General features: G+C 35.4%; 3 protein-coding genes across 4 annotated transcripts; 1 reads left to right on the top strand and 2 right to left on the bottom strand.

Annotated features, from left to right (window-relative positions):
* Positions 1 to 1,539: 1,539 nt before the first annotated feature.
* LOC120345907 (retinal dehydrogenase 2-like) lies at positions 1,540 to 10,719 on the top strand. The gene is made up of 11 exons (XM_039415491.2): positions 1,540 to 1,767; positions 5,173 to 5,277; positions 5,439 to 5,576; positions 5,659 to 5,850; positions 5,954 to 6,193; positions 6,590 to 6,692; positions 7,066 to 7,250; positions 8,704 to 8,868; positions 9,350 to 9,507; positions 9,618 to 9,692; positions 9,965 to 10,719. The coding sequence occupies exons 1-11, from the start codon at positions 1,609 to 1,611 to the stop codon at positions 10,122 to 10,124; spliced, it is 1,680 nt and encodes a 559-aa protein (XP_039271425.2). The 5' UTR covers positions 1,540 to 1,608; the 3' UTR covers positions 10,125 to 10,719.
* On the bottom strand, positions 7,343 to 8,387 carry LOC120345908 (glutathione peroxidase 7-like). 2 transcript variants are annotated; one of them, XM_039415493.2, is made up of 3 exons: positions 8,129 to 8,387; positions 7,779 to 8,049; positions 7,343 to 7,671 (listed from the first exon to the last, which is right to left on the bottom strand). In XM_039415493.2, the coding sequence occupies exons 1-3, from the start codon at positions 8,276 to 8,278 to the stop codon at positions 7,586 to 7,588; spliced, it is 507 nt and encodes a 168-aa protein (XP_039271427.2). In that variant the 5' UTR covers positions 8,279 to 8,387; the 3' UTR covers positions 7,343 to 7,585. The 2 variants fall into 2 exon arrangements, with proteins under 2 accessions (XP_039271427.2, XP_039271426.2); XM_039415492.2 differs by having other exon boundaries at positions 7,343 to 7,675; positions 8,129 to 8,381.
* A 1,002-nt stretch (positions 10,720 to 11,721) lies between the features above and the next one.
* LOC120345930 (T-complex protein 1 subunit gamma-like) lies at positions 11,722 to 20,835 on the bottom strand. Its single transcript, XM_039415531.2, has 13 exons — positions 20,680 to 20,835; positions 20,125 to 20,237; positions 19,090 to 19,158; positions 18,569 to 18,659; positions 17,986 to 18,103; positions 17,296 to 17,488; positions 15,392 to 15,541; positions 14,795 to 14,927; positions 14,128 to 14,345; positions 13,645 to 13,794; positions 13,026 to 13,166; positions 12,218 to 12,349; positions 11,722 to 11,949 (listed from the first exon to the last, which is right to left on the bottom strand). The coding sequence occupies exons 1-13, from the start codon at positions 20,702 to 20,704 to the stop codon at positions 11,887 to 11,889; spliced, it is 1,596 nt and encodes a 531-aa protein (XP_039271465.1). The 5' UTR covers positions 20,705 to 20,835; the 3' UTR covers positions 11,722 to 11,886.
* Between the last annotated feature and the right edge of the window lie 50 nt (positions 20,836 to 20,885).

Below are 20,885 nucleotides of genomic sequence, written 5' to 3'. Positions count from 1 at the left end.
CCCGCCGATCTGGCGGATATAATGTGACAAAGTGTCGATAAGATTTCATTGGAAAATACGTTATTATCTCCACAATCTTGAAAAGACATTTTTTATTAAAAAAAGCTGTTTTTTGTGGGTAATGTGCAGAAAAAGTACTTACAAATTTGCCCTAAATTAATAAGCTGGATCGAATTACCTAAGGTTGTCATACAACCCCGATTTATCATTTAGCAGTTTTGCAATGAATTTCTACAGAACCCAGTGATTTAACTAAAATAAGATAGTGAGCTATTTTCATAAACATCAACTTAGACGTTACTAACTTGAATAAACGTCAACTCAAAGTATTCATTCCATATACCACATTTAGTAAACCAAATGTTGAATTAAATTTATTTATTCGGGGCTAATTATTCCAATTGGTATCAGTGACCAAAATAACAGTCGCAGCAGGAACTGTCACCTTCAAAAATTAATTGGTAAAATTATCAGATATCAATATACAAATTTTTTAATTCACACTTTTCACTGTCGGATACGGATGTCACACGAACGAGGTTAAATACACATCAGCATTAATCCTTTTGACTCGCACGCTTCGATCGCGTTATCAGTTTTTGCGTGATATTTTGCTGAATAATAACTCAGCGCAAGTATATGACGAAAACAAATTTCCATTTGTCGTCGGGAAAAAATCGGTGGTCGGTGCCTATAAAAACGGACGACATCCCGAAGATGCTCAATGTTGAGAGCTTGGCGAGGAAGTGGGGTGAATTTCCCAGGACCAGATTTGGAGAGATCAGGAGCATTGAGAATTAAGATATATTGTACTGTAGACTATATTCATAAGAACAACAGTAAACGGAATTAGCTTATCTTTTTTGTCAATACGTGTCTGTGCACATTTTTTCAAATATAAATCAGTTTATATTGTAAATAATTTCTCAGATGTCTTGAACAACGCTAACATAGCGTATTTATGTAAAGAATCATATAACCATTGATGAAATCAGTTAGTTTAGAATTTTGATCATCTAATCAGAGTATATATATATATTATAAGTCTATGGGTGATCAGAATTCGTACGCATGGTGTTGAATCAAATTATATTATGCTGGGTTGCATTACAGAAGAGCGTTCGAAAACTTCGACCATGAACGTTTTTATTACGTTAAAGTTCATGCTAATTTCTTTCGTTTTATAAAAACTGTTCTATGTTTGACAATTAATAGCGATAAGGAGAAAAGTACATTGTTATCCTAAGTTCTACAAAACTTTATGCCAGCCGCTGTTGTAAATTTTCAATGTTTGCACAACGGCTATATTAAGGGGGTTCACTGTCCATACAGACACTAGGGACGGTGTTATATTGTATATATATGTTAAAAGGGAGCACTCTGAGAAACATAATTCAATATTTGATCTTGATTGCTGTTGCTCATTTTCGATATGACGATAGTTCTGTAGTTTCGAATAAATACTGTCATGATATTTTCGGAAAAATATCCTCAATGTTTTTACCATAAACTGATATCATCTTATAATTTACTTTTATTTTGAAAATACCAGTATATACCTCTTATATCACGTAGATTTAAAATACAGTGAAAAAAAGAATATACACCATGAGTACTTCAGTCATCGAACAAAAAGCTGTTGAAAATGTCGCTGATCCATTGCAAGAATCTTCGAACTCCCAGTGCGGAGGAAAAGACCCCGCCGCTGCATGCGTACCGTGGCCAATCCCACCACCGAACCCAAGTCCAGAAGTGAAATATACTAAGGTATGGTAATATTTTTAACAAGTTTTAAATAATATTCAGCAAGTTAGCCTGTACTTAGCTATCCATTTATGTCATGCTAAAAATCCCACATGTTTATGTAAATATAGATTTTTTAGTATTCTCCATTTGATGGTTTATAGACTAATACAACACGTATTCCGCAGTTTATGACGCATGCTTTTACCAACGTAATAGCTGTTCAAAGAATTATTAAAAATTATTTGTTCACTTTGATGTTTTTAACAATTACAGTGACAGACACAATGTTGGTCATCTTAATAGTCGCCATTTATGACAAGGGAAATGCGCCTCTTTGCATGTTATTTGTACCACATTCGAAATCTATAACCCCCCAATTCGATTCCCAATATATATTTCACCAATAGCAATGTAAGCAAACATCATTATCACATTTATTGGAATCGCGTGGTATTACGAAGTATTCCTACGGTCTGTATTTGTGCATGACGTCACACTATTAAGTAAGCAGAAATGCTCATGTTTGTGGCAGCAAATGGGGAACTTTGGCTCATTCCACTTTATTTTAGGACCAATATATTCTAAGTAATTTTCAACAATTACCATTAAAAGCGACATCATAAATCACGAAAGAAGCGATTACCCGAAATCTACCAAGTATCAACAACGTAAAATAGAGAATAACGTTATAATAGTAATTTCGAATCCATCAATAATCGGCTTGCCTGGTGAATTGGGGAATGTAAAGACTAGTGTGAAACATTTTAAACCAAATATTCGAATGAAATTGTAAATTTTTCGAGTTGAATTGTGAAATATTCGAATCGGTTCGGACGAAAATTTCGAATCGCCGCCATCTTGTTTTTTGTTTCGTCCGCCAAAGGTCGAGGTGATTTCCTAATTCTTTGTTTATTGAAGCCGTATGTTCGAAATGCAATTCTGATAGGTATTTTAGAATGCCAAGCTCTACTGGAAGCTAAATTACGACATTAGTACTAACTGATACTAGTTACGCTACCCCCTTACATAACTATTCGATACGCTTGATTCTCCTTAAATTTGCATTATTCAAATAAGTATACATAATTGCTTCAGGCGAATTCAAACAAAGTTATTGCAGAAAATTCTGATTGAAGTATATCGTGAGTCGATGTCAAGCTGTCAGCTTGTTATTATATTATAGAAAAACTTATGATATTTAGTACTAAATAATAGTCGAAGTTTAATATAAATTTTCTGAAAATACCAATACAAAAAAAATCGATTTTCTTATATATATATTATATAAATAATGTACACAAATCGTGCGCCAAGTCGTATGGTTTATTGAGATTGTAAAAATAATTGTTTGGGATGGTCAGTATATAAGATGTAATAAAGCCGTGTTTTATTGCAAGGATTTAGGTTTTCTACACCTGGAACGAAAAATAAGGTTCGTTCGTCGTGACTGTTAAAATCGGCCGACTAAAACGGTGAATCAGTGCCATTAAGTAACATTTACTCCCCAACGCGACGGAACTGTCTTTTACAGGAGTCATAAATTTAAACAGGTCTGAGTCAAAACATGACGAAAACTCAAATCCAATTTTCTGTAATTTTTATTCAAATTGTTAAAGTAAACAGAATGATTGAATATTTTTTTTTGTCAACACTCTGACCAATTCACGAAACGAAACCAATTCTCGATAGCTTGGAAAAATGAAAAATTGTTTTGCCTTTTCGCATATATCCATTGCTTTATCCGTATGGGAGATAAGCATTCCATACCTTGACAATTACATGGAAACCTACAATGCGATCAGATTGTATCTTTACGCCAATAAAAATCAAGCAAATAGCATGGGACAAGTTGGGCGGTACCGCTTAAGATATTTTTCAATCATGATTAGACGACATTTAGATGTTTACGATGAAATCGACGATAACGTGTCGCGTATAATAAGTCTGGTTCAGATTTAATACTTGTGTTTATGTGTATAATCGGAATATCTTGATATTAACACGCGATTCCTGCAATATTGCGTGCGAGGCAACTAATTCGCGGAAGAGTGACGTCACTTGGGGTCTTCAAAATTTCATTAAAGAGCTAGGTATTTGTTATTATTTCTATGTTTTTTTATGAAAAAAGACAATATCAGTGAGATATCAGAAGAATCTATGCGCAGTTATTCATACGCCGCAGTATTAAGATATCGCGATACTTTATATTGACTTTGTTGTTGCGATATACTTATATATTAAATTCTTGGTAAGTTACGGAATATTGATCACTATCGGTGTTTAACAGCGCATAATACGCCATAAAGTGTTATGTAAGGATATCCATATCTCAGTAAAGAAACAGCCCGACGAATGCATTATTAGCGAAAAAAACTTGCTTTATGAAATTGGTTGCTGTTTGGCGAAGTATAAAAACGGATGTAGCTCGTCTTATTTCTAACGACTAGAAAAAAAATAAATACCTAACTATTCTTATACATCATGAAAGGCCCGGATCACGTGATCCACAAAATAGTTTAAAACCTGAATCGGCCCAAATGTTTCGAAATTTTGAGGTGACCCTGTGATACGTAGGTACCCCATTTATGTGGTAAATTATCCCATGAGATGATCACAAATTGTCAATTATATTTGGCTGAGAAATCTGGTCGTTGTAGCGTGTTCCACAAATAGCAAACAGAAAGAGTTTGAAACATATTTAAATTTATTGAGGGATGAAAACAAGACCCAGCTTGAATCCCTGTATTATTACGCCAGTTATTGATTGACTTCTCACAATCTGACATAAATTATAGTTACACCAGCTAGGAAATAAAACCACACAAAAGCCACTAGTGAACAATATCATACTTCATGAAAATACGATGAAAAGGCAGATTGCATTACAAATTTGCAACATTATATCAAAAAAAGTCTATTTCTGAAGCAAAGAAAGGTGTGTCATAACAGCAATTATTGTCAATTTTGAAGATAGTATCGCGTTCTTACACAACTTACTGCCGCATAACATGTAGCATTTACCGCGTAATATCTGAAATATGACGTGTTAGCAATCCTCAAATATGTTGTTTTTCCGTGGTATTTGATTAATTAAAGAACTTGGTGCGATCATACGCTTAACGAAAATACCATGTACTCTGAGAGAGTCCAGAACCACATTTGTCATTGAGATCGCGATTATCTTACTGTTCGTAATCTTCATAATGTAATAATATTGGCATGGTAAGTTAGCATAATATAATATACGAAATCGTCCACCCACCTTTCGTCAACTCTGATAAAAGAGTAGGAGGGGATTTTTAAAGATATCGTGCGCTAATAAAGTGAAAAGTGATATACCTCCCGCCAACAATTTCAATTTATTTTATGCGTTGTCGTTAACTGAGTTTGCTCTTCCATGACATAACGATTTTATTATCTATACAGCTGTTTATCAACAACGAGTGGGTGGACTCCGAAGGCGGCAAAACTTTCCCCACGAAGTGTCCCTCAACTGAAAAAATCACAGCCGATGTTTCCCTCGCAAGTGATGTAAGTGCAACAACTTAGAGTAACGAAGTTTTAAAAAGTTATCGTAATGCTTGCATTTTATGCCAATGTGCAAAGTACGTAGTACATACTCAATTATATCATTGTTAATATGAATAAAACGCCACGTTTTCACTCAATCTCACTTCAATGATAATTTATAGGCTGATGTTGATAAGGCTGTACAAGCTGCAAAGCGTGCGTTCGCTGCTGCTTCTTGGAGGAGAATGGATGCCTCCGACAGGGGCGCATTGATGAATAAACTAGCCGACAAGATAGACGAAAACAAATACTATTTAGCTGTAAGTATAGAATGCGACTCGTGAAGGAATGCATATTTGCTTTGAATTTTTTTTATATCATGAAATACCTCTATATTTTCAGTGTCTAGAGAGCATGGATAGCGGAAAACCGTATACGCATACGTTTTTCATGGACACACTGGGCATTTCGAAGATTATACGCTACTATGCCGGTTGGACAGACAAAATCCACGGTAAAACATTGCCAATGGATGGCGAATATCTCAGTTACACAAAAGTGCTGCCGTTGGGAGTATGTGGATTAATTGTACCGGTAAGTACAGCAATTCGCTCTCTAAAGATCTATCTTCTTCCCTGGTTAAGCAACTAGTGTTAGTGTACCGTGGTCAGCTTCATAAAACATCACTCTTTTGCAGTGGAACATGCCATTAATATCACTGGCAATGAAACTTGGACCTGCTCTTTGTTGCGGTAACACCGTCGTCGTAAAACCATCAGAATACACACCGCTATCCACTCTATTTGTCGCGTCGTTGGCTCAAGAGGCTGGGTTTCCCGCTGGAGTTATCAATGTTGTGCCCGGAGCAGGAAAAACAGGCGCGGCGATTGCAGCACACAAAGACGTCAACAAAGTTTCATTCACCGGATCAGTGAAGGTATTTGGACAAGACAATTAAAATCGATGGTTGGGAACCAAAAACACATTGACTGACTTAATGACAAAATGGGGATAGGTCGTTAGCAGACTGTAAATACGAGCCCCAAATGTGCTATTAATTTGGAATACAGTATTTTACTACATGTTTAAGGAAATTGAAAAATAGATACACAACCTTTTTTAAATGCGTAAATAATCGTACCACCTACTTCCCCTATCAAAAATATGAGTAACGTTACCGATTTAGAAAAGGATTTCAGATAACAACGAGACCTGCCTATCAGTTCACCACAATAATGAAATTGTCCGGATATCTTTCGTCGCTATTACGAAATCAGATATGTCTGCTATGAGAGATAAACAGACGATTGCATGATTGCCATTATGTTGACAGGTGGGGAGACTTATTGAAGAAGCTGCCACGAAGAGCAATTTGAAGAAAGTCAGCCTCGAATTATCTGGAAATAATCCAAACATCATTCTTCCAGACGCCGACGGTAAGAGTAATAAAATTGCAATTTTGATCATTGGGCCTCCAATTTACCCACGCCCCAGACTTGATCGAAAATGTGATAAGGTGAAAAGAAGTCACATAATTGTGTTTTATCAATTCCACTTCGGGAAAACGAAATCACTGTTCACCGATCTGTAATATAAAACTGTTGCACAAGTATATTTAGCAGATCGAAGCTGGTCCTTTTACATGGCAACTCCTGTAAATTGGATAGCTTTAGAATATACCGCGTAGCATTTATCGTTTTTTCATCATAGGAATGGTGATAACTGAGAATTCAATAGATGTCCGCCCGCATTGGTTGGTACAACACGCCATACTATATATAATATATACTTTTGTTTTTTCGTGTTTAGTGGATGTTGCCGTAGAACAAGCTCATCAGGCAGTGTTCATGAATCAAGGACAAATGTGCACAGCAGGGTCACGGACTTTCGTTCATGAAGATATTTATGAAGAGTTCGTGGCAAAGAGTGTGGCAAGAGCTAGTCGGCGAGTTGTCACGTCACCGTTCGAACTGTTTTGCGAACAAGGACCACAGGTATAAGCGTTTACTGACCTAAGACCTTCCCAAAATATTGAGCTGAACATCCTTGTCAATTTCCCTTGATGTTGTATACGGACAATAAAGTATAAAGTGGTTTCTAAATTTTACGAAAACATTAACAAAAACTCAAAACAAAATTGCTACTGAACAAGCAAAAAAAAGCTCCATTCCGATAGCTTCTTCCCCTAACACACGGAAAAGGGGTGTGGTACTGCAGACAAGTGAAACGGTATATGCCTCAACTTTATATATATATCATAATTCCCCGTGACTCTTCGTCTTCAGTTTCTTTATCGCCCCAACTATATTTTCTTTTATATCTTTAACGGTCACTCTGGGACCCCATCCATTGATAACGACGCCTTTTTCATCAATGAGATATTTCCAAAAATTCCAAGTTGGTTCGGAATGAAAGCTATCTAAAAGAAGAATATTTTCTAAATCGCGTGTACCTTTTTCACGTTATTAGCGAAGCATATGAGGAAAAGAAGTTGACACAAAAATCATTACAAGCCGACTTACCTTTTATATACCCATAAATTGGATCAGGATTGCGTCCGGCCACATTTGTTTTGCCAAATATGGGAAACGTCGCTGCATAGTTCGTCTGCGCAAATTTCAATATTTCCTCATTGTTATCTGGTTCTTGATTTCCAAATTGGTTGCACGGAAAGGCAAGTACCGTAAACGGTTCGTTCTTCTCGATGGTCAGCTCGTTATATATTTCTGTCAAATGTCGATAATGTTCGTCTGTGTAACCGCATTCACTTGCGACGTTAACAACAAGCGATATCTTGAATGCAACAAAATAAAGATTAAGGTATCCGCGTCCCTGGAAAAATATGCATCACCGAAACAAACAATTTACCTACCTTTCCTCTATATTGTTCAAGCGAAGTCACTTGGTTATGAATATCTCTTACATCAAACGAATAAAGCCCACCTTTGTTCTTAGCGCCTACTTGCAACAGAGGAAAGAAAACTGCAAGTAGGAAACATTCAGCGTATAAACACGACACCATCTCAATTTTTAATTAACCAACGCAGCGACAACGCATAGCCAGCAGCACGTACCGCTCGACTACACACCTCACAGCCTTCGGTTTCCTCGTGACTGATCGCATTTCAAGGCGACCGTCGCGGCATGTCGCCACTGCCACCTTCCGACATGAAATTTAATTGGTTGTTTCGAACTTGACAAAAATGCAGCAGTGCATACTGTTGATAGTAGAATATACATTGCAACAATTCATTAGCTCTCAACTGCACTCGACATTATCGCAAGTGACGGTTCAGATTTACAATAACGGGGTTTTTACATATCGTAGTTAATAGATTATATTATATATAAATGAGTGCGATTTGTTTATCTATTGTGCTAATTTCCGTATAGAACTCTAGATTTGGTGCAATAAATTTGAAGACAAACATATATTTTGGTTTACAGATAAGCCAAGATCACTTTGACAGAATTTTGAATTTGATTCAAACGGGCATAAAAGAAGGTGCAAAACTTGAGTGTGGTGGCTACAGACACGGAGAAAAAGGTCTTTACATACAACCGACAGTGTTTTCAGACGTCAAAGATCATATGACCATAGCAAAAGAAGAGGTAACTTCTTGTCTCTTTACTCCTTTCTTGACATTTCTTGTTTATGAGACACGAAATGTACATATATGAATCGTTTTGTTATATTTCAGTGATTGGTATCATAATATAAAATTATTATATTTCATTTACATTCAAACCTTAAAATCATTATATTTCAACCTTGATGAAGTTGATAAAAATAATTACAATCACGTTTTGTATCACTTTTTTTCCTTTTTTTTTTCGAAAGCTACCTTATTGTTTCTCAAACCGCTGGCGAAAATGTAATAAATGGCATGGGGCAAAAGCCACATAATCTTAAAGTTGTGATTTGAATTATAGCGATGTAGAGGGAATAACATTCCATTCACAAACTAGTTTTTTGGTATATTTTCTATTCTTGGCTATTTGTCAGTTTTTAATCGCTTGGCGTTTCAGTAAATCTCGACATCAAAATTTCCATTGTCTTTATTTTAATTGTGGTATTTTTATTCATGTTTAGATTTTTGGACCAGTGCAATGCATTTTCAAATTCAGCACACTGAACGAAGTTATTCAGAGAGCCAATGACACTCCTTACGGTCTAGTTGCTGGCGTATTCACAAATGATATAACGACCGCATTTGAAGTAGCAAACGAACTAGAAAACGGGACAGTTTGGTAGGTAGACGGCAACATCATTGATCAACGTACTATTGGAAAGGTTGCGTCTCCAGGATTATCGGTATATACAAATTTATTTTAAATTAATTATAAATATTTTTTCGTAGGATCAATTGCTTCAATGCGTTTGCTGCCCAGACACCATTCGGCGGATGTAAAATTTCCGGGAAAGGAAAAGAAATGTGAGTATTGTGTTATTACTGTCACAAGTACAATATGATCATATCACGACAGAAAATACCATCCTTAACATTATCTTTTCGGGATCTTTTGTAGAAAGCCCCCACCCAAAAAACAACATCCCCGCCACCGCTCAAAAAAAAATAGTAGCCATCCAGTTAGTGTTTTCTCAGATCTCACATTTTTGCATTAGGGGTGGAGCTTTCTACAAAATACCCTCTCAACTATGTACCTAAATTGTCGGCTTATTATATTAATTAATTTTTCACTATAGGGGAAAAGCTGCTATTAATGAATATTCTGACACAAAGACAGTAACGGTGAAAGTTCCTCAATTGGCGAAAGCCAGACCCGTTGCCAGAGAATACAGTTCAACTAGTCTTCACAATGACGAATTATCCTGCCAAGAACCAAATGCCGTCAACGGTATTTAAAGCTATCCTAGCATGTAGTCTACGAGTCATTATATTCCTAATGACTCGCAGGCAATCGCATTCTCCGAAAACAGTTGTGATTGGTGTCAATGATAAACTGAGACCAGTGTAAAGACTCGACGAAGAATATCGTTCCATTGTGATAACTGGAGACTCCAACTGAACTATGTAATTTATTTGCTTCTCCTCTCGTTTTATTGAACTCTTTTATTGTATGATTTTCTTTGTTACCATATAATAAGTGTAAAAATATACGTGGTCTTGAAATTAACAATTTGTTCAACTTCACAAATTGTGGACATCTGATTCAAAAATATCTGAGCAGAAGATTTTTCTTAATATCATGGTGGCGGGCCCCATGAGCTTGGCCCTTGAATGTTTTATGTATAGGCTATGTAAGATAGAATAGGTGATAATAGGCGTATATTCGACTCCAAAACTCTTTGGTGAGAGGTCAGTTAGCCGTATATCCACAATATACTTCTGCAATCTCTTGGAAATAGCGTAACAACTTCGTCTACTGGTAGACATTTTGCCTTACTTTATGTTTATGTTATTCTGTAAATTAAATGTAAATTTAAAAAAGAAGCTGTCATTTTTTGTTTACATTCTAAAATAATGTGTTGGAGAGAATTGGTGTGTGTAGAGCAGATTCAGAGGACCGCATAACCGCTGTTTCAACTGGAAGTGGAGAAGAGAAAAAGTTAAATTTTTTGTCTTTAAAATGTTATATCGGGGCTAAAATTGAAATTGATAGCAACAGACAGTATAGTCTTTTCTCAGTTCTATACCGGCAATGGATGGTTTTCCGACCCTTGACATAGGACAAGATTTGCGTATTTATCCCTAGGAAGAGGAATGCGGATAAGAGAGCTCAATCGTATGCCGAACAACGGCCTCTCATCCGGTGTGGGAACAATGCAGAGTAATCAGCGGCGCGATCAGCAATTATGCCAACCGACGAGCCTCAAAAAAATTCTTTCGATTCTTAAACATCGTCGACGTTTATTTTGAGAGTATTTTCTCGCTTACATTGTCTTTATTAAATTCCTAACGTTCAATTATCGGCCAAGTTACAGATAGATAATTTTACCTATCCAGAGCCTATCACAGCTTTTCCGAGAATAATGTTTGATGGATGAAACTTCTCGGAAGACAAAATGACAGATGAGCTATCAGATTTATACCTAAATTCTGGAAAATAAAACTACAAAACGAAAAATTGCGTGCAAGATCGCGAAAACGAGCCAGTGTCTTCAACCATGCCCAAAAACCCTGCTACGCGAAGAAGGATGTCCCGGGAGACGTCAAAAATCCAATCGGTGCACCATAGTTGACTTATTGCCGATCGGTCACCGTTAGAGGCAAAATAAACGAAAAAAAAGGGTGCTCCAGAAGTATGCGCACAACCTGAATCCTAACCGGTACACACATGCTATGTTCAGGTTGTGCGCATACTTCTGGAGGTCCAAAAAAAAGTCATGATCCTCTGTGCGCCATTCAACAACATCCTCACCCAAGCAATTCAACCAAGAAACTCGACCCAGTATTCAAAAACAACTTCACGAAGTACACTATAAATCACCAAACATAAGAATTCCATAGTACAAATTTTATTTGAAGCATGCTACATTCATGAAAAACCTAGGAACAGTACTTTGCAGCGAAAGCACGAAAAAATCCACTAGAAGTTGATGTGAACACTGATCTGCAGATAACAGGCAGATAAATTCAAATCCCCGCACGATTTCAGTGATTCTTGCTACTGTTCCTGCTTCTTTGTTCCGGAAACAATGTCATCAATTCGAAGCAATAGCATAGCCGTCTGCATAAATGAAAACATGGTTAAGATTTTTATTGTAAAATACAATGCTGTATTGCCAATTGCTTCCATGAAGCCTGAAAACTGCGGAGGGAAATAAAAAGAGAACAATGCTTCGATAACCGGACAGGTGGGTCAAATATCAAATTTGTGTTCACACGATTGAAAATAAACATCAAAGTTTTAGGTGAAATAACAGATCCCGCTTGTAAATTTGAAAGCAATTGGTGCAGTTTGTGTTTTAATAATCCCAGTTGTCTCAAATACAAACCTCCATTGCAGTCTTATAAGTTTGCAGTTTTACTGAAAGAGCCTCCCATATTTGAAACTCATTCATGTCAACAACATCTCCAGTCTCTCCGTTCACACCCCAAGTATGATTGCCAGCAACTGTGTGTTTCGCCTATAACAGAATAAAATATTAAAATTAATAAGACAAAAATCCCAGAATACCTCATTTTTACCCAGGCAAATAGGTTCACTGAATAAGACAAATATCTCATAGTGTAGAAATATAACTTGAAAAAGTGTGATATATTATTATTAAAGGTACTCCCGAAGTGTGTGTACCAGGTTAGGGTTAGGCCATAATTTTATTCAGTTTCCTTTTTTTAGTTCTATTACGAGTTCGGGGACTGTCTGTGTTAGCTAAGTGAATATACCCCTGCCCACACGTTTCAGTCCCTTTACACAACTTATTAGTTACAACAAAATTAGTTACCCCCATATTGGTACACACACTTCTGGAGCGCCTTATTAACAGAGCTACAACTCTACTATTTCGCACTCCGCTCACAGGCTATTACCAGATACACAGAAAATATATGAAACTCCCTTTTGCCTTGAAGGCAGAGTTTTAAATAATGAATAGATAGATATAGTACTACTTTATTTACCATCCTAATATACTTTCTACCCCATACTTCCAATACAGAATAAATTCATATTAAGCTAGTTGTCTGGGAATTTTTCAACTTGAATTTGTGAACAGACTTTTGTGCTTTGAGAAGACACATAAAACATTCTCCTGTAAGATGCACCAACACTGGTTGCGACTCTTGTATAAAAAAATAACTCACCCGTAATGGAGTAATTTTCCGAATTGTGCTAGCTCCACAGTTCTGAATCAGCGTTCTTGGTATAACTTCAAGAGATTGTGCTACCGCTCTATATGGCCATTGTTCTACACCAGTCATGGTTTTAGCCTTTTCGACCAATTTCTGAAACACACAAAATGTTCAACACCTTACGAAAGATGAGAATAGCACAGATATATATCAAAATGAATACAAATTTGAGTTATAAATAACAGATAAACAATGTGTTGAATACATATATTTATACGCATGACAATAATATTTCGCCAGAAACAAGCTTCTACAACATGGGGAAATTTATATTGAATAGTAAAATACGAAGGGATAATAAGAAGGGAATGTCGAGTTATCGAATTAGCAACTTTCGATGCAGAGTTTTTATCATTGTTAATGCCCCATTCCCTTAGATTTCTAAGGCTTTAAAGACTATTTCCTCATAGGAAAATTAGGATTTACCAACCTGTCTTATTTACTCTTGGACATTAAGTTAATTGCTGGAAAATAAATAGAATGCAGATTGCTTATTAAAAATAAATTGAGTAATACCAATAAAAATTCATCCAAAAAACAAACACGTCGAATAATTTTAAAATGATCTCACATGAGAAACAGCCATTTCAATTGCTCCTCCTCCAGGAACAAGTTTAGGATCGACCATGACATTCCTAACAACCTGCATTGCGTCTTGTAGATTTCTTTCGACTTCCATCAAAATATCCTTACTTGCACCTCTCAGTAGAATAGTGCAAGCCTGTAGGAACATGAAAACAAATTTATACTTTCGAAAAATGTTTTGATGGTAAAAAGCAGCGAGATCCTTCAGAAATATTTTTTTTTCTATTCTTTGATTTTGGATGCAAATAACCAATAACAAATTTATATATTCAAATGCAGAAATGGAAGGAAAAAACATTAAACAAGCTATTACCAATTAAAAAGCACAAAAATTTGAAATTCTACCTCAAATCATTCAATAAACCTGTTTTTAATGACAGAATTAATAATTTATTCAGTAAAATTCGCCATCTGTTAAAGCATATCACAGCATACAAACACAGATTTGTTTTCTTTGACCAAAAAATACCTTCGGATCCTTGCATTCAGTAATGAAAGTAAAATATTCATCCCCGAATTTGCGAATCTCAAACAAACCGGCTCCAGTACCGATATCTTCTTCTCTAATTTCATCTGTTCTAGAACACACAGTGGCACCACTTGCACGACCAATACGATTGTTGTCAGATTTTCTGACTCTACGAATCGCTGTAATGTTTGCCTTTACCAAGAAATGTTGAGCCAAGTCTAAAAGAAATAGTTTTGGTAAAGAATAGATTTGAAAAAAATTGGTCAATATCTTCAGATAAATATTATCAAAAAATAGATTACGAATAGCAAGCATTGTTACTGGAAAAATTTATATTGAAATAATAATTCTTCCATAAGATCTATTTCAAATTCTAATTTTCTGAATGGGCAGAAGACTGATTAGAAAAATCATCAGTTTGCTGTAAATGTTTCCAGTTGATTTAATTCACCTATAGTTTGAAAACAACTCTCTTGAACATCATACATTAGATTGTATTATTACTGATTTGCTGTATTATTATTATTGCTGTGATCTTTTTCGATCTTAGCGCTAACTAAATAATAGTATATATTTGTTTGGGGTTTACAAAATGGAGCCTTTTTGTTCCTGTGATATGGCATAATAATTAACGAAAACTGTATCCATAATTTCAGGTTGATCTCACCAGATATTCCTTTCTCTGTGAAAACCAAATCAGGTTTAAATGCAATAATTTCTGAAGTGACCCGGCGTATGTATTCTTCTTCTAATTGTAAGATTTTATTAAAATCATTTTCTTTTGTAAGTTCTATGTCAGTCTGTGAAGAAAAATTATTCGTTAATAATCTGCGGCTGTACAATAACTTAAAAATGCTTGGTAAATTGATAGTTTGTTCCCAAATATATATAAATAACTAGAAGATTTTGACATCCGTAAATAAAAAGTAAACTCATATTAACATAACCAATGTTGACTGATCTGCCAGCCAACTTTAAGACTATCAAAATAATGAAATATAAAACTTTTGAAAATAAAAATAATATACACTTTTTATGTCAATTTAATATAGTTTAATTTAATATTCAAAATTTATTTATATAAAAAAACAGTTCAAAAGGAGCGCACAAATGAAATTTTAAAAACTATAGTGTTGATGTTGAATAATATAGTACCAAAACCCGTTTTACATCTCGGTTAAGGATTAAAAAACTGTGGACTCCATGCTTTCATTGTCATTCAGCAATGTTAAGGTTAAGCTTTAGTAGAAGTATTTCTTTTTACCTGACTCTCTCCCTTTGTGTATTCGAGAGGACAATCGAGAAGCAAAATTCTGGGATTCTCAATGCGGCGTTTCATTCTGGGATGGGTGACATCTTTGTTTAGCATGACACCTTGAAGTACACAGGATTCTTCAATAGTACCACCTGGCACCTGTCATATAAAATAGTTAATACATCTGACCATCTCCGTCACAGACAACTACTATTGGCCATAAGTCAGTAATAATAAAGATTTTTTGGCACAAATCAGTTGCCACTGCGAAAAAATTTAATGCTAATATAATTTGGCAATCAATAGGTATGTTGACCATATATATGAATCAAAAATACGGGACAGTGCAGATTGGACAAATCTTGGTTCGATTCCGAGGCTCAATAATATTCAAATTATTGGAAAACGTGCACTTTCGTTTCTGCATTTTGAATAATTTACGACAGTACAGCTAACGTTAGATGCTAGATCAGTGGTTCCCAACCTGGGGTCGCGACTCCTAGGGGGTCGTGGCGGGTTTCTAGGGGGGTCGCAAAAGTCTTGCAAAACAGTAAAAAATATTACAAAGCTTTAGGTTAAATATTGTCAATAGATTGCAAAGAAGTCTGGAATGAGATATTTCCACTAGCTGTCGTGAGACCCCGGAATGTCGCTTCTTGTTTGGAAACCAAGCAAGCGGCGCGAGATGTTTATGGCATGTAAACCATTGTGACGTCACACGAACGCGTCTGCATTTCCGCAATGCGGTAAAGCTTCGAAGCAATGCTGTGGAACTCCAGGATTTCGATACCAGGGGGTTTACTGCGAGGTAGGCTTGTAGTCTATGTTGTTTCAACGTGAAGATTATCATACATTCTGCAGTAACGTTATAATTCCGTTATTTTATATACGATACCACGGTGAAGAAGCGACAATATGAGGAAGACTATTTGAAGTTCGGGTTCACATCCTACGTCATCAGCGGGAAGCCGCAGTGTGTTTTGTGCAATGTCGTTCTCAGTGCTGAATCCATGAAATCGTCCAAATTGAAATGTCATTTGGAGACTAAGCATTCCACATACACCACGAAGAATAAGAATTTTTCCGGCGACATGAACCCGGTCTAGCATAATATATATGAGATTAGCTTTGTCGAAAACTCAACCACGAATTACGCAGTTGGTTACGGGGTTTCAATGTCAGCCGTAACATTGAGAAAAACTGCTGCTTGATGGGAAATTAAATTATTTTATTTATAAGAAAAGATAGTGAGGCAGGGGGTCGCAAGGTATGTGTAAATCACAAAAGGGGGTCGCGAGCCAAAAAAGGTTGGGAACCACTGTGCTAGATTGAAATTATTGGAAAACACACAGAACTGTTGGAGAGATAAATGGACTAACATAAAAAAATTGTATGGTTAATAAGTAAAAAAATATTCATGACTGTCATACTGTATGACCGGGACATTTGAGTCTACGGTCCAGACAGCTTGTCAAAATCAGTCACGGCTAAACCGGGACATGTGGTAAGCCTGTCAATAAATAACGAACCTTTTATTATTTTGCAAGATTGTTGTTGTGCCCTATTGGGGTTATTGTTTTTATTCGGAGAAATTGGTTTTCTTCCCAGCTAATTTGAACTATTTTTTTCTTTCGAGCTAATTGACTTCTGTTTTCAATATTTAAAGATGGAAGTCGCTACGAGGCTATTATTATTTAAGGTAAAATATTTCAATTATCTTGGTAATTATAACTGATAACAGCTACACCTTTATATGACTTTCGGTACAACTCTCTTGACGTTTTTGGGCTAGAATTTATTTTGCCATTGCATTGGCCATATTAGACAATTGAGCTCTTGTATTAGAAATGCAGCTTTACAATGATACATATTCGCAAATTGACATATGTTTATAAAGAACAACATAAAGTCACCTTTTCAACTTTAGCATATCGCTTGATATCAATCTCTTTTTGACCCGAATTTTTGTCTTCAATCGCAACTGTAGCTACTGCTTTTATTGCCATGTCACATGCAAGGTCTGTCCATTTACTAATGAACTTGGTTCCGATCGTACTTGCAATTATTTTTTTCATTACTTTCGGATCACTGACATCGACAGTTACACTAGAAACATAGAAAAATGATGAACACTTCACATTACTGCTAAAACCATTCCAGGTAGATCTTATTGTATTGCCTATTCTATTCAAATGAGTAAATTTAGGACTTGGGATGGTTTCACCACCTGACATTGCACTTTATTTGACATGAAAGCTTATTTCATTACAGGTTTCTGAAAACTAAATTTCCTAAGTCAGTCCATTTTACAATCATCTTCAAACCTTAACAAAATCTGTATTGTGTTATAGTGAGTTGAATATATTATTTTCACCAACATGAGGTATACTCAATACAGACAATGTTTGTGAATTCCAGTAAATTTGGGGGAAATATTGCGTGCTCCCATTTTAAATAGACTTTTGATACAAATATACTACCATAAAGACTCTTAATAAAAAGAAAATTTCTCATCTGACTTCACTATAATTATATTTATAGTAAAACTGCACCAATAGCCTTGAATTCTGGAATTTGCATCAAAGTACTAACTAGTAACTTACCTCAACTCATTCAATGCCTCTTGCATATCCTCCAAAGCTTGTCTATAAGCAGCAATAATAACAGTAGGATGCATTTTTTGCTCCAAGAATTGTTCAGCCGCTGCCATCATTTCACCAGCTGGGACAAAATAAAAATTTGGTGTTTTGAAGATAAGTAAACTTTAGTTAAACAAAAAGAGCAGGAACAATATGCACCTGCACCTAAGTAATCATAATTCTTCTTTATGTAATATGAATAGGATATATATTACTAAATAATGATAATAGCTAATAAGAATGAACAGAAAGAAGGCATAAAGTCTGAATCTCTCTTAAACCTGTTTCTAATCAACTCAAAAAAGGAAAAAGTAATAAGCATGCGGTATGACATAAGTCGAATAAAAGTAAACAAAGGCCAATCAAAGTAACTACGATTACCCCCTTTTGAACGAACAATATCCCAATCTTTTTACAGGTAGTAATAACCCAATAACATTTGATGAAAGATTATATTAAAACCTATTCAATCGAACCAAAAATTTTCAGTACACAGCTTCTGTTTACCCATTATCATTTTAAATATAAAACGGATGGTAACACGAACCAAGAATAATGACAGAGGTAGTTCCATCACCAACTTCTTCATCTTGTGTTCTGCTGATTTCAATCATAGATTTTGCAGCTGGATGTTGTACCTAAGATTACAAATCGAACAAAATTTCTTAGTTTCTTAATAGTGGTCGACATTTAACAAAGTCTTTAAGCAGAAATGTTCAAACAATTAGGATTTAACAAGATTTGGAACTATTATTAAAGATGTCTGAAAAATTCTACTTGAATAATTAAAACGATAGAAATCATTTAGTATGATGAAAAATTTGCAGTAACTACCGGTAATATCAAAATTTTTCAGAGCGCAAATTGAAGACATATACATTCATTGTAGCATATTTTACTAATTGTAACTGCCATATGCTCTATTATCTTGATAATCTATTTTATTCATTTCATATTTGGTATCAATTTGTATACAAAATATCAGTCGGAATCCAAGATTAGTCTCAAAATGATTGCATCCAATTTGAATACAAAAATGAATATGGTAATGTCACATTTTAGTTTCACCTGAATTTCTCTCAAAATAGCATTTCCGTCATTTGTCATCACAATTCCACCCTGCGGATCCATCAACATCTATGTTAAAAAAATGCAAAATTATTTTGAGATCCCAATAAGTCGTTAAGTTATTCAGGAAAGACTTTTCTACCACTTTTTCGCCCCTTCACTCAAAGCAAGGCACTGCACATGTAGCCCCTGAAATGTAGGAAGCTACTATTTTTGAAAGGTCAGTTTTTTGTTTCCTTGGCTTCACTCAAAACAAGTCTCTGCACAAGCAGCCACTGAAAGGTAGGAAGCTACAATTTTTGAAAAGTTGGTTTTTATGTTTTCATGGCTTCACTCAAAACAAGGCTCTACACATGCAGTCACTGATATGTCAGGCGCACCTTTTTTAAAAAACAAAGGAATCTATATATAGACAGCTAATCTAATATATAGATCAGTGGTTCTCAAACGGTGGGTCGCGCCCCACAAGGGGTGTAGACAATTTTTTGAGGGTGCGTAAAGCTAATTAAAAAAATAACAATATTTGTTTAATTTCATCTCGCCCGCCTTATTGTGAATATTCACATTTCAAAACTTTATTTATTTCATTTTTTATGTTTCATCCACTGATATCTAACGCGCTTTTCGAACAAAACATAATTTCGACTTACTATCTGTTATTTGTAGCTTGTATTTGTGACGTGGGGGCACAAGTCTTTACAAATTCTAAAAAGGGGGGCGTGGCTTGAAAAGTTTGAGAATCACTGATATAGATTAATAAAATGCATAGGTGAATTAAACAACATAATATTGTGTTTCCAGCTTACAGTTTGAATACATGTATACAATCTTGAGTAGTTGAATATCTCGGTGCGTAGCATTACAAAACCATCTCAGGAAAATGCAAACTACTTTTGGTCCAACTTATTGGATTTTAGTTCATTTGCCAACTAACTTTCATTTTTTGTCTTTACAGTAATTTCGAGTTGAATAATTTTTTTCGAATAAAACCGATGAAATAATTAGTAATTTTTATATAAATTTATCAATAGCAACCTTCATCATTGATCTTGGACCGAGGCATGTTCGAATGACATCTGCTATCGTTTTTGCGGCATTAACATTTCCAAGTTGAACTTTTTTACCAGATTCTCTTTTTGAATTCTGATCTGAAAGAAGTTGGAAATAAAAACCCCAAGTTAGTCTTCTTGCTGACTTGTATAATATTATTTAGAAATGGAAAGGAATGATGTGATCTAATAAACAGTAGTACCAGGCAGCTAGGTTCGACAGATGGAAATATCAGAATATATTGGTTAAGTTACAGTGTTTGCCCAAAATACTGATATATTTAGGATACCAGGATACAGTAATATGTGTATGTTGCCAACAACCCAAAATGAAAAGCCTCCGTCTGTCTGTGGAGTTATTATTTTACCAAATTTTGAGTTTCGGTGTGTGTGGTAACTAACCACTTACAGACTTAACCTTGTCCCCACCTGACGGTTTTCGCAAATCTCAAACAAAAGCATTGCCTTCCCACCAAACCACCAATTACTAGAGATCATATGATAAATAAAATGAACAATCAACCATGTTTCAAATACTTACTCAGAACTAAAACGGGAGCTGACATCCTGAACGATATAATACAAAGATACGAAGAAGCAAACTATAAAGCACTGACAACCAACTGCGCCCAAATCCAAACCCAACGTGCTTCCAGTTGATTCTCTGAGTTTCGGTTGGTAAGTTAATGACGTCATAGAGCAAGAATAAAACTTCAATATTTTTCATTGAAAGCTGAAACTTAGATG

Source organism: Styela clava, chromosome 8 (assembly GCF_964204865.1).
Source record: "Styela clava chromosome 8, kaStyClav1.hap1.2, whole genome shotgun sequence".
Taxonomy (NCBI): domain Eukaryota; kingdom Metazoa; phylum Chordata; class Ascidiacea; order Stolidobranchia; family Styelidae; genus Styela; species Styela clava.
The sequence above is the reverse complement of the archived record's forward strand: the minus strand, read 5'-3'. Positions and strand labels throughout refer to the sequence as shown.